The sequence below is a fragment of the Eleutherodactylus coqui genome, chromosome 3 (assembly GCF_035609145.1).
Source record: "Eleutherodactylus coqui strain aEleCoq1 chromosome 3, aEleCoq1.hap1, whole genome shotgun sequence".
In the NCBI taxonomy this organism is placed as follows: Eukaryota; Metazoa; Chordata; class Amphibia; order Anura; family Eleutherodactylidae; genus Eleutherodactylus; species Eleutherodactylus coqui.
The window spans coordinates 232,104,609-232,122,250 of record NC_089839.1 but is presented as its reverse complement, the minus strand read 5'-3'; the positions used below and the strand labels follow the sequence as shown (position 1 = coordinate 232,122,250).

At 41.3% G+C, this 17,642-nt stretch overlaps 1 protein-coding gene across 1 annotated transcript in view; it reads left to right on the top strand.

The window, feature by feature from the left end:
- ODR4 (odr-4 GPCR localization factor homolog) overlaps positions 1–17,642 on the top strand; it is a 55,112-nt gene that overhangs the window by 17,374 nt on the left and 20,096 nt on the right. The window contains exons 2-7 of the mRNA XM_066597085.1: positions 8,567–8,700; positions 9,205–9,345; positions 10,293–10,388; positions 12,763–12,869; positions 16,251–16,287; positions 17,502–17,639. Of these exons, the coding sequence (XP_066453182.1) occupies positions 8,602–8,700; positions 9,205–9,345; positions 10,293–10,388; positions 12,763–12,869; positions 16,251–16,287; positions 17,502–17,639 (618 nt within the window). The 5' untranslated portion in view covers positions 8,567–8,601. The remainder of the gene's footprint in view (positions 1–8,566; positions 8,701–9,204; positions 9,346–10,292; positions 10,389–12,762; positions 12,870–16,250; positions 16,288–17,501; positions 17,640–17,642) is intronic.

The window sequence follows — 17,642 nt, the reverse complement described above, 5'->3', positions numbered from 1 at the left end:
CTGTACACTGTATATATAACTAATACCACCATATACTATACATACAGCTCAGCCATACACTGTATATATAACTAATACCACCATATACTATACATACAGCTCAGCCGTACACTGTATATATAACTAATACCACCATATACTATACATACAGCTCAGCTGTACTCTGTATATATAACTAATACCACCATATACTATACATACAGCTCAGCCGTACACTGTATATATAACTAATACCACCATATACTATACATACAGCTCAGCCGTACACTGTATATATAACTAATACCACCATATACTGTACATACAGCTCAGCTGTACTCTGTATATATAACTAATACCACCATATACTATACATACAGCTCAGCCGTACACTGTATACATAACTAATACCACCATATACTATACATACAGCTCAGCCATACACTGTATATATAACTAATACCACCATATACTATACATACAGCTCAGCTGTACACTGTATGTATAACTAATACCACCATATACTGTACATACAGCTCAGCTGTACACTGTATATATAACTAATACCTCCATATACTATACATACAGCTCAGCTGTACTCTGTATATATAACTAATACCACCATATACTATACATACAGCTCAGCTGTACTCTGTATTTATAACTAATACCACCATATACTATACATACAGCTCAGCCATACACTGTATATATAACTAATACCACTATTTACTATACATACAGCTCAGCCATACACTGTATATTTAACTAATACCACCATATACTATACATACAGCTCAGCCATACACGGTATATATAACTAATACCACCATATACTATACATACAGCTCAGCTGTACACTGTATATATAACTAATACCACCATATACTGTACATACAGCTCAGCTGTACACTGTATATATAACTAATACCACCATATACTATACATACAGCTCAGCCGTACACTGTATATATAACTAATACTACCATATACTATACATACAGCTCAGCCATACACTGTATATATAACTAATACTACCATATACTATACATACAGCTCAGCCATACACTGTATATATAACTAATACCACCATATACTGTACATACAGCTCAGCCATACACTATATATATAACTAATACCACCATATACTGTACATACAGCTCAGCTGTACACTGTATATATAACTAATACCACCATATACTATACATACAGCTCAGCCATACACTGTATATATAACTAATACCACCATATACTGTACATACAGCTCAGCCATACACTGTATATATAACTAATACCACCATATACTGTACATACAGCTCAGCCATACACTGTATGTATAACTAATACCACCATATACTATACATACAGCTCAGCTGTACACTGTATATATAACTAATACCACCATATACTATATATACAGCCCAGCCGTACACTGTATATATAACTAATACCACCATATACTATACATACAGCTCAGCTGTACACTGTATATATAACTAATACCACCATATACTGTACATACAGCTCAGCCATACACTGTATATATAACTAATACCACCATATACTATACATACAGCTCAGCCATACACTGTATATATAACTAATACTACCATATACTATACATACAGCTCAGCTGTACACTGTATATATAACTAATACCACCATATACTATACATACAGCTCAGCCATACACTGTATATATAACTAATACCACCATATACTATACATACAGCTCAGCTGTACACTGTATGTATAACTAATACCACCATATACTGTACATACAGCTCAGCTGTACACTGTATATATAACTAATACCTCCATATACTATACATACAGCTCAGCTGTACTCTGTATATATAACTAATACCACCATATACTATACATACAGCTCAGCTGTACTCTGTATTTATAACTAATACCACCATATACTATACATACAGCTCAGCCATACACTATATATATAACTAATACCACCATATACTGTACATACAGCTCAGCTGTACACTGTATATATAACTAATACCACCATATACTATACATACAGCTCAGCTGTACACTGTATATATAACTAATACCACCATATACTGTACATACAGCTCAGCTGTACACTGTATATATAACTAATACCACCATATACTATACATACAGCACAGCTGTGCACTGTATATATAACTAATACCACCATATACTGTACATACAGCTCAGCCATACACTATATATATAACTAATACCACCATATACTATACATACAGCTCAGCTGTTCTCTGTATATATAACTAATACCACCATATACTATACATACAGCTCAGCCGTACACTGTATATATAACTAATACCACCATATACTGTACATACAGCTCAGCTGTACTCTGTATATATAACTAATACCACCATATACTATACATACAGCTCAGCCGTACACTGTATATATAACTAATACCACCATATACTATACATACAGCTCAGCTGTACACTGTATATATAACTAATACCACCATATACTATACATACAGCTCAGCTGTACTCTGTATTTATAACTAATACGAGCATATACTATACATACAGCTCAGCCATACACTGTATATATAACTAATACCACTATTTACTATACATACAGCTCAGCCATACACTGTATATATAACTAATACCACCATATACTATACATACAGCTCAGCCATACACTGTATATATAACTAATACCACCATATACTGTACATACAGCTCAGCTGTACACTATATATATAACTAATACCACCATATACTGTACATACAGCTCAGCTGTACACTGTATATATAACTAATACCACCATATACTATACATACAGCTCAGCTGTACACTGTATATATAGCTAATACCACCATATACTGTACATACAGCTCAGTCATACACTGTATATATAACTAATACCACCATATACTATACATACAGCTCAGCCGTGCACTGTATGTATAACTAATACCACCATATACTATATATACAGCCCAGCCGTACACTGTGTGTATATAACTAATACCACCATATACTATACATACAGCTCAGCCATACACTGTATATCTAACTAATACCACCATATACTATATATACAGCCCAGCCGTACACTGTATATATAACTAATACCACCATATACTATACATACAGCTCAGCCGTACACTGTATATATAACTAATACCACCATATACTGTACATACAGCTCAGCTGTACACTGTATATATAACTAATACCACCATATACTATACATACAGCTCAGCTGTACACTGTATATATAACTAATACCACCATATACTATACATACAGCTCAGCCATACACTGTATATATAACTAATACCACCATATACTATACATACAGCTCAGCTGTACACTGTATATATAACTAATACCACTATATACTATACATACAGCTCAGCTGTACACTGTATATATAACTAATACCACCATATACTATACATACAGGTCAGCTGTACACTGTATATATAACTAATACCACCATATACTATACATACAGCTCAGCCATACACTGTATATATAACTAATACCACCATATACTATACATACAGCTCAGCTGTACACTGTATATATAACTAATACCACTATATACTATACATACAGCTCAGCTGTACACTGTATATATAACTAATACCACCATATACTATACATACAGGTCAGCTGTACACTGTATATATAACTAATACCACCATATACTATACATACAGCTCAGCCATGCACTGTATATATAACTAATACCACCATATACTATACATACAGCTCAGCCGTACACTGTATATATAACTAATACCACCATATACTATACATACAGCTCAGCTGTACTCTGTATATATAACTAATACCACCATATACTATACATACAGCTCAGCCGTACACTGTATATATAACTAATACCACCATATACTATACATACAGCTCAGCCGTACACTGTATATATAACTAATACCACCATATACTGTACATACAGCTCAGCTGTACTCTGTATATATAACTAATACCACCATATACTATACATACAGCTCAGCCGTACACTGTATATATAACTAATACCACCATATACTATACATACAGCTCAGCCATACACTGTATATATAACTAATACCACCATATACTATACATACAGCTCAGCTGTACACTGTATGTATAACTAATACCACCATATACTGTACATACAGCTCAGCTGTACACTGTATATATAACTAATACCTCCATATACTATACATACAGCTCAGCTGTACTCTGTATATATAACTAATACCACCATATACTATACATACAGCTCAGCTGTACTCTGTATTTATAACTAATACCACCATATACTATACATACAGCTCAGCCATACACTGTATATATAACTAATACCACTATTTACTATACATACAGCTCAGCCATACACTGTATATTTAACTAATACCACCATATACTATACATACAGCTCAGCCATACACGGTATATATAACTAATACCACCATATACTATACATACAGCTCAGCTGTACACTGTATATATAACTAATACCACCATATACTGTACATACAGCTCAGCTGTACACTGTATATATAACTAATACCACCATATACTATACATACAGCTCAGCCATACACTGTATATATAACTAATACTACCATATACTATACATACAGCTCAGCCATACACTGTATATATAACTAATACTACCATATACTATACATACAGCTCAGCCATACACTGTATATATAACTAATACCACCATATACTGTACATACAGCTCAGCCATACACTATATATATAACTAATACCACCATATACTGTACATACAGCTCAGCTGTACACTGTATATATAACTAATACCACCATATACTATACATACAGCTCAGCCATACACTGTATATATAACTAATACCACCATATACTGTACATACAGCTCAGCCATACACTGTATATATAACTAATACCACCATATACTGTACATACAGCTCAGCCATACACTGTATGTATAACTAATACCACCATATACTATACATACAGCTCAGCTGTACACTGTATATATAACTAATACCACCATATACTGTACATACAGCTCAGCCATACACTGTATATATAACTAATACCACCATATACTATACATACAGCTCAGCTGTACACTGTATATATAACTAATACCACCATATACTGTACATACAGCTCAGCCATACACTGTATATATAACTAATACCACCATATACTATACATACAGCTCAGCCATACACTGTATATATAACTAATACTACCATATACTATACATACAGCTCAGCTGTACACTGTATGTATAACTAATACCACCATATACTATACATACAGCTCAGCCATACACAGTATATATAACTAATACCACCATATACTATACATACAGCTCAGCCATACACTGTATATATAACTAATACCACCATATACTGTACATACAGCTCAGCTGTACACTGTATGTATAACTAATACCACCATATACTATACATACAGCTCAGCCATACACTGTATATATAACTAATTGTTGCCATGCAGTGCGGCATGGGGTCCCGCGGTCGGCGCGCGTCGCTCCGGCGTCGGCTCCGGCAGCCTGGGGCCCTGTGTCGAGGTCGTCCCAGCGGCTTGGGTTGGCCGGTGGGCGGCGGCGTGAGCGTGCCCGTCCGTGGGGTGCCGCCCGCACTCCTCTGTGCTTCTGTGCAGCGGTGGGTGGAGTTGCCTCCTCCCGCTCTCCGCCCCTGGGCGGAACCTTGTGGTTAGAAGACTGGCAGTGAACTGAGCTCATTGCCAGTTATTGGTTCTGCATGCACCTAGCCAGTCTGTCTGCGGTTCTCCTCAGTCAGTCCCTAGTTGTCAGTCAGCTCCCTCTGGTCCCCTGTTACTCAGTCTGTTTTAGTTGGTTCTGTTTGCCTCTAATCTAGTCTGGCCCAGTCAGCACTAGTTGCTATCCAGCACCCTGCCAGTTTGCCTGTGAGTCCCATCTCCAGCCTTGTAAGTTTTGTTGGTCTGATTCATCTGCCTCCTCTGTCGGCACTCTGTTCCCCCCATTAGGTAGGTTCCTGCTTGTCAGTCGCCAGGCCCCTAGCCAGGGCAGGGACCGCCGTCCAGTTGTCCGCCTGGGGTTAGCCAGGGCCGAGGCAAGTAGGCAGGGACAGCGGGGGTGCGGGAGATCAGGGCACCCCAACTGGCGCTCGGGGGGCAGAGTGCCGTAACATAATAACTGGCCCTTAAAATACTGTTTTTCTTTTCATGGCGGCGATCAGCGCCCTCGCAAACCAGCTGCAAGACCTGGTGCCGGTGATCCGGGATTTGTCAGCTCGCATGGTGGCCCAGGAGCAGTGGGCATTGTCGCAGGAGCAGAATGCCGTTACCAGTCCCGAACCCAAGTGCCCTCTTCCCGAGGTGTTCTCTGGGGAGAGGAACAAGTTTTTTGTTTTTCAACAGGCGTGTCGCCTGTTTTTTCGGATGCGTCCCCGCTCTTCCGGCTCGGAGGTCCAGAGGGTCGGGCTCATAATGTCCCTGCTGCGGGGCTCTGCCCAGACTTGGGCCTTTTCCATTCCCGAGGGTTCCCCCTCCCTGCATTCGGTGGACTCCTTTTTTCAGGAACTTGGGGGCATCTTCGATGAACCGGACAGAGTGGGGTTGGCGGTTTCTCGGTTGCTGGCGCTGCATCAGGGGTCGCTTTGTGTGGAGGATTATTGCTCCAATTTCAGACGCTATGCGGGTGATACTGCATGGAACGATCATGCCCTGAAAGACGTTTTTATGCAAGGTCTCTCAGACGCGGTCAAAGAACTGTTAATCTCCCATCCCGTTCCCGGGTCCTTAAAGGAGGCTATGGAGTTAGCAGTGAAGGCAGATAGGAGGCTCAGGGCTGGGAAGCAAGATAGACCGACCCATAGAGTTAGGGAGGTCATTTGTCCTGTTCCCTCCCCGTCCGTACCAGTCTCTGTTCCCGAACCTATGGAACTGGACCCGCTGGACCCCACGGGGCTCTGCAAACAGTCAGATTCTCATGCCGCACACAGACTTCACCAGGTGACAGCTCTGTGTTGTGGAAACAGGAGTTTATATAATTACCCACCTCACCCGACGCTGTGACATTCCCTAACAGCACCATAAGTTAGTTTATGGTGCTGTGGGTACAGGACAGGTTCCCTTTAAGCATCATTGTCCACTGTGCGTGGAAATGCCTTCAGTAACGTATTCGCAGTTCATGTGACATGGGGGATCAAGGAATGTTAAATGCCCACACAACTTTGGAAATGGAGTGTCCCATCCGTCTAGCACCCACTATCATGCCTCGTTTGAACTCCAACAATTCGCATTGCCTTGCAATGAACACACTGGCCACTATTCAACACCATAGAGTGGTAGAGTTGGAAGGGACCTCCAGGGTCATCGGGTCCAACCCCCTGCTCAGTGTAGGATCACTAAATCATCCCAGACAGATGTCTGTCCAGCCTTTGTTTGAAGACTTCCATTGGAGGAGAACTCACCACCTCCTGTGGTAACCTGTTCCACTCATTGATCACCCTCACTGTCTAATATCTAATTTGTGTCACCTCCCCTCACTCACAATGTAACACCTCACAACTTCTACAGATGTTGGAGTTCTCAAGCCCTCACCTGAGATAATGCCACTTCCTAATGCATTTACATATTGCTATCCCAACACTTTTGGCATGTCGGAGCATACTGTACACAGAAATAATGTTACAGATGTAGCAAAGTTTAAACCCCATTCACACTGGTGTACTTCCCGTTTATATATTTTATGGACAGCACTCAGCCTATTATAGCCAGTTAGGCTGTACACACAAGCGTTTGTTACATGGATCGATGGTGATCGTATGCTGCCCAACGCATGCGCATGTGTGAATGGGCCCTTGCTGGAGATTTAATGCATTTAAATGTAGTTCTGTGCCACAGTTTATTTGCCCTTTCAGTAGCTTTTCAATTTCTTTTGTTGTGTCTTAAGGTAACTTGTCACAGCATGTTTTCTGACTCCGTTTAAAGGGGATGTCCAGGACTTTTGCTATTGATGATCTATCCTCAGGATAGGTCATCAATAGTTGATCGGCAGGGTTTGCCGGTTGGTACCTCCACCGATCTGCTGATCTCTGACCCATTGTCAGTGCAGATAGTGCTGTCTGTATAGCAGTGACCCAGTTTGGTATTGCAGGCACATTCCCATTGCATTCAATGGCTCCCAATGTTCCTGTAGTACCAAGTTGGGCCACTGCAGTGTTGACAGTGCTATCTGCTTCCAGCACTGAGAGCAGGATCGGCGATCAGCTGATTGATTTCAACCCCCACTGATCAACTATTGATGACTTATCCTAAGGATAGCTCATTAATAGTAAAAGTCCCAGAAAACTTTTTTTGTTCTATATGTATGCAGTAATTAAATACTACTGACCTATAAAGATCTCAAACAACACCAACATGAAACATTCTGGAGATGCCTTGGTTGGAAACCAATTCGCTGGCCGGGCAGAAATGGCAGCCCTCTTGCTGCCTGCTTTGTAGGGGCGTGTGATGTAATATTAGCATGCGGGTTTTGCAGCCTTACTTCTAACCATGACTACTGTCCATTACACAGATCTGTAAACCGAGACTAGATGACATATTTGTATCATGGGGAGAAGCTACTATGTGGAGGAGGCAGTGGAGAAGTACTTCACAAAGATTGTTCAGCAGGAGAAGTCTTATGTGATCGGACTCCTTATAGGACATGTAAGTACACCTACATGAGTACCTTATGTGAGACTACACCGCCTACTAGTGCCCATCACTTACACCGGGGGAGCACCGGACTGCAATCTGTATGTAAGAGACTGTTCACGGCTGCGGCGGAGGCTCCAGTGCAGACCGAGCACAAAATCTGGGGTGAAATAGCACAGCATACTGCGCCATTTCATCTGGGGAAATACATGTGACACGAGGAAGCCGGACGAACGTCAGCGGAGACCGTCGGACATCTTTTGTTTCTAGCATGTGACGGATCCATTCCCATTCCGTTTTTCTGTCCCCATGATGGAACAGGAAAACTGAATGTTGTATGCAAATGTAAGCACAACACAAGGAGTGCGTCTTCTTGGTGACGTCATTTGGGGTTCTTTCAGTATGAAAACCCCTCATCTGCTCCATTAACATCTAGTCCATATCTGACATTTCCTTACGGTGAAAGAATTATGGTCTGTTTTTTCGTAAGTCCTAAATCCTTCCGTTTCTTCTTAGTGTTCCCCGCAGAGGGACTATGTTGTTCTGGCTGTACAAACACCACAAAAAGAAGATCAAGGCGAAGTCCCTAAGAAAAAGTCTGGTTCCTCCACACTGGATGACATTGATGAGGAGTGGGTCTCTATCCACGCCAATCAGGTATATTGATGAGGATCACTGTAAAGCCTCATGCACATGGCGCTACTTGGTCCTGAGCAGGAGCTGTATATGTAGTGCCTAGGCTTGTTAATGGAGGCGATGGCGCTCAACTAACAGTCTGGGGCGTTGGTCAGATAGAACTGGCTCCCTGTAAGGGGGATCTGGACAAAAATTGCTATGCGAGGAGGCATGCTGGACCCTCCGCCTTCGGAGTAAGAGCCCTTTGGCCTAAATGAGGGATTTTCTTATTCAGCATTCATTTGAAACCAGATTTTGGAAACTGTTCAGTCACTTCCATGAATTGTATAACTGTCGGTGCGGCTTTTGCTTTGTAATATAAGGCTTTTGCCATTCTCTGGGTGATTACATCATTAAACATCAGGATTGGCCGAGTATAAGGGAGGCACTCTATACGATCGGCTTAATGACCAATCCTGCATCGTTAGCTTTCTCTCCGTTGGCCGCTCAGCATGCAGTGTCTCTCACTGGTCAGACAAATGGGAGAATCCCTCCCTGATGTTATATAACAGCTGTCATTTAGGTGGGAGCACCTCTAGTAACCCCAGACCCCTGAGGACACCACTACATTTGGGGCTGGGTTGGTTTCTGTATTTCTTCTAGCTCAAACACTCAGACCTGGCGATATAATTTAGGCAGAGCCATTAGTCTGCAGCAGTGACCTGCTTGATATCTTCTATAGCTACCGGCTATTTAGGGGAGCCCTATAAAGCATTGGATGATATATATTAGAGGTGGCCCTGCGCTCCCAGGCTTGCTGGGCAGGAGTTTGTATTTTTATTCCCTATGTCTATTAGTATTTTAATTAAGTTCAATAAACGTTAGATTTTAATGGGGGTCTTCAAGCAGTCCACAATGAAGAGACCTCGCATTGACTGTATGTGTATATCTACAGCACTGGGAAAAACCATACTTGGTTGCACTTTCAGGTAAATCGGATGCTTCCCGGTGGCCTTTTGGTTGTCGGTGTATTCCTTATCACATCTCCAGAGCTTTCAAAGGACTCCCAAAATGCGTTACGAAAGGTAAGCTGATGTTCTTCCTCTCCATCTCCCTCTCTTGTTTCATTCCCAACTGATTACTGGTGGTGCTGGGAGTAAAACCCCTACACCCTAAGCACAGGCCTTTGTTGTCAAACTCCCAGAAAACTTCTTCAAAGGGAAAGTCTTAACTTTCATAACTATCAAAGTGGAGCTATTAGGGTTAATTAACATATGAGGGCAGTTTATTCCTTCTCTATGGGGTCTCTTAAGATCAGGTTCTTAGGGTACGCTGTACACTATAGGTCATTAATACCACAGGAAATAACAAAATGTCTGCATGTTACTGGGATGTACAGGACGAGTTTCCAGAATTAAAGACCCTCTGCGATGTCACTTAGTGCTACTGACCAAAGCCTCGTCTCATAGACATTCTGCTCCGCGCATTATTATTGTATATGTGTTAGATGTTTAATTCGGTTAATACCAGTACCAAGTGCTAAGCCGGACAATGGTCAACACAGAGCAACCAAAGCAATGCAAAAATGACATTAAACATTATTATTTTTATTACTTTTAATTTTAAAGCACCATTAATTCCAGTACAAATGAAGAATGGGGCATTAAACTACATAACCAATAAATTACATATACTACTACATATGTAACCACATTACATGTATCAAAAACAGGAATGGTAACCATCAACTGAATGACCTACAGATTGCTACAGAGGGAGAGCAGACCCTTCCCACTAGGGCTTACAGGGGAGGGGGAAGTAGACAGTGGGTGGAGGTAGAAGATGTTCATGTTGTGTTGGCAGCAGGCTTACTGAAGGTTGTAGGCTATTCTGAAGACGTCGGTTTTTAGGTTCTTTTTGGAGGTTTCCCAGGCGGTGGAGAGTCTTACGAGTTTGGGTAGTGAGTTCCAGAGTCTAGGTGACGCACGGGAGAAGTTCTGGAGACGATTATGTGAGGAGCTCACTAAGGGGGAGCAGAGGAGGAGGTTTTGCAAGGACCAGATACAGGTTTCATGTGGAGAGGTATCAGGATATTAATGAGATGTCAGAGATGTATGGAGGGGACATGTTGTGGACAACTTTGTATGTTGTTGATAAGACCTTGTACAGGATTCTCTTGGCAATAGGCAGCCAGTGAAGGGATTGGCAGAGGGGAGAGGCAGAAGAGTAACAGGGGGAGAGCTGGATAAGCCGGGCAGCAGTTGAGGGTAGATTGGAGGAGAGCAAGGGCATTGGAAGGGAGGTCACAGAGAAGGATGTTGCAGTAGTCTAGTTGGGAGATGATGAGGGAATGCACTAGCATTGTTGAATCTGTGTTGAGAAAAATTGTATCCAAGAGATGTTTTAGAGCCGGAGGTGGCGAGGGCTTGTATATGTGCTTTGAAGGAGACAGCAGAGTCAAATATAACACTGAGACAGCGGACTTCTAGAACTGGTAAGATTGTTGAGCCATTGATAGGGATTGATATGTCTGGTGGAACTGTAGAGTTAGATGGGGAAAGGGAATGAGTTCAGTTTTTTCCATGTTAAGTTTTCATGAGATTCTATGAGCCCGGTGTAGATGGAGAATAGTAAGGGTCCTAGTACAGAGTCTTGAGGGACATTAACAGAGAGAGGGAGGAAAGTTTGTGATACCAAGGGAGGAAAGCATTTGTAGCAGGTGGGAGTGGTTGACCAAGTTAGAGGCAGAGGATATGTCTAGGAGGAGAAACAGAGTGATGTTTTGAGGCTACTTTGGTTAGGGTGGTTTCGGTAGAAGGGTAGGGTGAGGAACTGGATTGCAGTTGGTCAAACAGCGGGTTGTAGAAGAGGTAGGGGGAAAGTTCAAGGTGAAGGTGCTGTTGCAGGAGTTTTAATGCAAAAAGGAGTAGCAGCTGGACAGAGAGCAAGGATCGAGGGATGGTTTTAGAGGATGTATGTGTGTTTGACAGACAAAGGGAAGACGCCACTAGTCAGTGAAAGGTTGAACAGGTGGGTTAGGGCCGGGATGAATATGGTGGTAAGGTCATGGATGAGGTGGGATAGGGTCCACCTTTAAATCATTTTGGAACTTTCTGTACTTCCCAATAACATGCAGCCATCTGTTATTTCCGTGTTGTCGAGGATCTAAAGTGTACAGAGCACCATTACCAAGGAATGGTAAGTGACCCTTGTAGATCTGTTTTATGAATTATGAAGGAAAATTTGCCTGACAGTTTGCTGCAGAGATTGGCCAATTATCAATGGCATCAATAAGCCCCCTCCCACAATGACTTCCAATTAGACTGCCATCCATTCCATCTACTATAAATAAAAGCCCTTTAAATAGTAGGAGCCATGTAGCTTGTTGTAGGCTGTTCATTGTAGCAGTAACAGCTCGGCACAGCTCTCATTATATCTTATCCTTATTTCTCATTTTAGCTCATCTTTGCTGTAGATAAGTCTTCAAGAAAGAACAGATTGTGGAGTCTCGATGAGAATGACGTCACGGACAGAGTGGCGGTGCACATTTGTTCAGCAACTAAAAAGTAGGTTAAAGCAAGATATTACATTTCCTATGACTTGTTTTTAGCTATTATAGTATATTCAGCATTAAGCCACCAGAGGGAGCTGTTGTTCCTCTGACACGTAGGCCTTTCAGCTTTCGTAATGTAAGCTAATAGACAGTAGTCTCAGCACACACATCTCTCCCAAAAATCAGAGAACTCAATGTTACTACATCAGCTTTTTGTTGCTAAGGAGAAAGAGGGATTGTTATTGGAGAGGTTGGTTTTCAGCTTTTGTAATTTTGTAGCTTATCCGTAAAATAAGGAATTTGAGAATTCTCCGACAGCTGCTTATGCTGGCTCCAACTATAGACATGACAGTGACAGATTAACTCCTGCAACTCGCAGCAGACTTTTCATGTAGTTTTACACATTCAACCCTTTAAACTGCAACACAAAAACTCTTATGTGGAATCCGCCATATGCCACACTTGGTACGTCCTCATGGCAAGCTCTATGCGTCATCTTGGATGCCAGCATCTTCCATCATATACGACAAACTCGGGGATTAGTCACATCAGGATCACAGTCTTTTCACACAAGTTCAACAACATCATTTTCCTTAAAATCTGGCTTCCAGCACTTTTATGGCTTTCTTTACAGCACAGTAATATTCACACTGTAAAGATTTTCCGCAGTGCACAAAAATAATACTTGGCCATCTGGCCTCTATCTAAACATTAGTAGTGACCATCACTACAACTAGGCCTAACAACAAAACTTCACATTTCTTAACATGTACCGTATACCTTATATCAACCAGTCATCTAAGAACATCCGAATATCAGGATTTCATTATCCCATATCAGGTTTGGAGCCGGACTAGAAGCCTAGGAGCCTGAAACTATTTCTGATAGGCACACACTCTGCTTTATTGAGCCCTCTCAGGTGCCTACTAGTTAGGTAGGCTCGTTAGGCAGCCCAACACCTAACAGAATTCTACACAGTTGCCCTCTAGTGGCCATTTTACTAACTGCACTGCCACAATATAAATAAAAATTCTGTCATTCCTGATAATGATAAAGAAACCAACTAAGGTGGATAAAACCACTAGACCACAGCACAGCACCGAAATCTGGGGAAAAAATAGTCTCAAAAAAGTATATCCAACTAGCTTCTGTTCTGTATAATGTTAAAGGTATTGCTACCTATTCTAAGGGATCTGGGGTATTGCTGCACTGCTATTTAGCTAGTGAAAAATGATTGGATACATCAGTTTTTTGGCCCCAAACCTCTGATGAAGCTGATGTATGCAGCAAAACATGTCAGGGGGGCCTAAATCCTAATTTTTAGCTAGCTAGATAGCATCACAGCGGTTCCCTGTGTTTGTTGTTAGCCTAAACCTATACAGAACAGCAGCTGAATATATTTTATGGAATCCATTTCTCTTTCACCAGTATTTGGTGCTGTGCTACTGCTTAGAGCTTGTATCCACCTGAGTTGGTTTCTTTTTTGTTATCTGGAATTATTTTCTTTTTATTTATATCACAAGTAAAGCTTTAAGATGGACGAAGCTCATGGATAGTTTTGTTGCCTCTTGGCAACTTTCTTTTGGATGTGTTTACCCTATCCAGCACACCCACCTTGGTCTATTTCTCTCGGTGCTGTAATCCCAGACACCTCTTTAATAATGTATTCTTAACCACTCCATTAGTTTGTTACTAGTTTGTCACCTCATTGCATGCTGCAGACTTACACTTAGTCTTATAGTCAAGTACAATTCTAAATATGTGTACGCACCGTATACAGACTGTACTGTAATGCCCCAGAGTACGAGGCTTGGACTCATGGTGGCTGTTAGCGTATCACTCCTATCTGGATACATCACAGTGAACGGTTGGGGACTGATAATACGGGTCAGCTGCTGTTCCCTGGTGTGATATCGCGGTCAGTCATCCCCTTGAGACGAGAGGCCAAGGAATTGGGCAGATTAACTTAAAAATGATAGTCATTAAACTCTGAGGATGTTACATTCCAAACTTTCATTGCCCATTCTGAAGATAGTGGCTCATAGTATTATTGCCTTTCCATCTGCTTCCGTATTTCTTTACTGGTTTCCTCACCAGGGCCCCGGGATACTTTTGGGCAGTACTTTGCCTCTTTTATCCTTCAATCACCCTCTCCAGGGAACGACTGGTCAAGGCCTGAGGTGTTACATCCCTTAAGCCAGCTGTCTGTTCAACTGTCTCTCTTCTGAAGTTTCTGTAACATGACAACAATTTATATAACTTTAGCCCCTCCCATCAGCTGAATGCTGATTGGCTGGAGTAAGAAGTTGAGTCATTGGGCTGTTTTATCACCTACTAAACCGAACTCTATTATCTATGAACCACCAACCTCAAACCTGGACACACATGTCCATAACACAGTAAAATTAACCCTTTCCAATCCACTGTCTGACGTCTGAAGACATTATGATTTAAGGCTGTACAGCTCCAATGTTGGAAGACGTCCGTCGGGGTTCTCTTACTGTATATTGCCAGTCTCTCTGCTGTCGGGGCCTATCCAATGTGCCACCTCATGCAGTACTGGCTTTAGCCAGCAGATAGCGCCATTGTATAACGGCAGAAAAAGAGTAAGCCCCCTAGGAAAACCAGGATACAAATTGGATTGGAAAGGGTTAAAAACGTTATAGTTTATGTAGTGACCATTATGGGACACCACAGTATTACTTTACAAGAGTACAATGTAAATGGTATGAGATACAGTTGTTGCACCTCGTGACACAAATGCAAAAAAGATTTACTTGAGCATGGTTCGAATAGATGAGGAAGCAAGGTAATTATTACGGGGGACTTCGATGGCCATAATATAAATTGGGAAGTAAAAGCCTGCAGGTGCAAGTAGTACAGACCCTAACAAGAGGGGGAGCACTTCTAGACCTAAGATCAACCAGTAGACCAGACAGGATAGCAAAGGTACAGTTTCGGGTCACCTGGGTAATAGTAATTGTAACATTATACATTTTTCATTTATCCTTCTATTAAGATGTTTAGTAGAGATACAGAAACCATGCACTTCAGAAAGACCAATTTCTACAGCCTAAGGGATGACTATAATGGAGCAAACTGGGACAATGTCCTCAAAAATAAAAGCAGGCAAGATAAATTGGACCTTTTTAATTGCATCATACATAGGTCTGTGAAAGAGATGGACCTCATGGGAATAATCGCTTTAAGAGACAGGGGGAAACCAGTCTCAAAAATCCTAAAAAGAAAGCATTTAAACTGCTAAAGCTAAAAGGAAGCAGCGAGGGGTTAAAATGAAAGAGAAAAATAAATTGTGTAAAAATCAAAAGCAGCAAAGATTGCCTAGACTGAGGTCAGTGGACTTTCACTTAACTTTAAATGTATTCTCTTTAAGGAATACCTGCAGAACCTTTGAGGTCTCAGATCCAAAAGTAAGTTTCACTTTATTCTGCTCTGTAAGAAGTATTACCTGAGATGTCATTTTGGGCATTTTGCCCAACTTTGTAACCCCCTGACTATGTAAATGAATGTAATATTTAAAGTCATGTTTAATGTTTTGACCTTTCCAAAAAACTAATAAAAACTTTGTTAACCAAAAGTAAGTTTCATACCAAAACATTTATGAAATTATCTATCATAAAGTTTTAATAATTGTTAGAATTTTTTAAAATGTCTATAGAAAGTGCATCCATGACGGGGGGGTCTGTTTATAGCATTATGTTGGATGGACTATAGTGTTTTATTAGCTTTTAAAAATGAATATATTAATGGGGTTGTACCAGAATTTCAAGTTCTCCCCTATACTATAACTTTCTTATTGGTGGAGGTCTCAGTCCCAATTTTAGGAATGAGGTTCCCATGTTCCCTGTCCTCACTGCAGGGTTACTGTATCCCCCTCAGTGAGGAGGAGACTGAATGCAGTGCTGGCCGCACAAGTGCAGTCAGCGGTCTGTTCACTTACAATGGGACTGCAGAGATACCCGATCGGCACTCGCTCTACTATTTCTGTCAGCCCCATCAAAATGAAAAGGAAAGAAGTGACTCCCAAAGTGACAGGGGACGTGACACAGGAGTCTCGTTCTCCAGATCTGCGGGGGTCTCAGCAAGTTATCAGAGTAGCATCAAAGTCAGAAGATTTTGATGAAAATTGGAATAGCTGGCCATTAAGATTGAAGAGATGTTTTGTACTCACACTATGGCACGCCGTCAAGAATTTTAGAGGTGGCTATTAAGTAAATAGATGCTCAAACTGGGACCTTATTGGTCTCCGTTTGACCAATGGAAGCCTGAGGTTTTATCCCAGAGTTCCGTTTGATTCCGGTTTTCAGGGATTCAGACAGAACCCCAGGGTGTAGGCTACAATGCTTTATGACCACAGCATTAAGACAAATAATACTGATGCCATGCATGAGACCCATCTTTATTAGCTAAAGCCAAGTGCCATGTCCAGTCCAGCGTATAACACCGGAGGACCTCAGATGCTCTCCATGTAATCCACCATGTTTGAGATAAACCATAAATATTGCCACAAATGACTGGAAGAGAGGGGATCTCGGCATTTAGACCTAGGAAGATGATGATGTTCAAAAACAGGCCCTCGTTTCTGTAATTCATTCTTACTAAAATGATTCTGCTTTGATTTTAGAGTACAGCAAAGCCAGCAGATTGGAAATACCAAAATACACCTTCCTATTGGCTTACGATCAACGGCAATGTTCATGTAGATCTGACCATCCCATTATCCTCATGTGCAACCTATCAAGATAGACAGAAATGTACAAGGGTG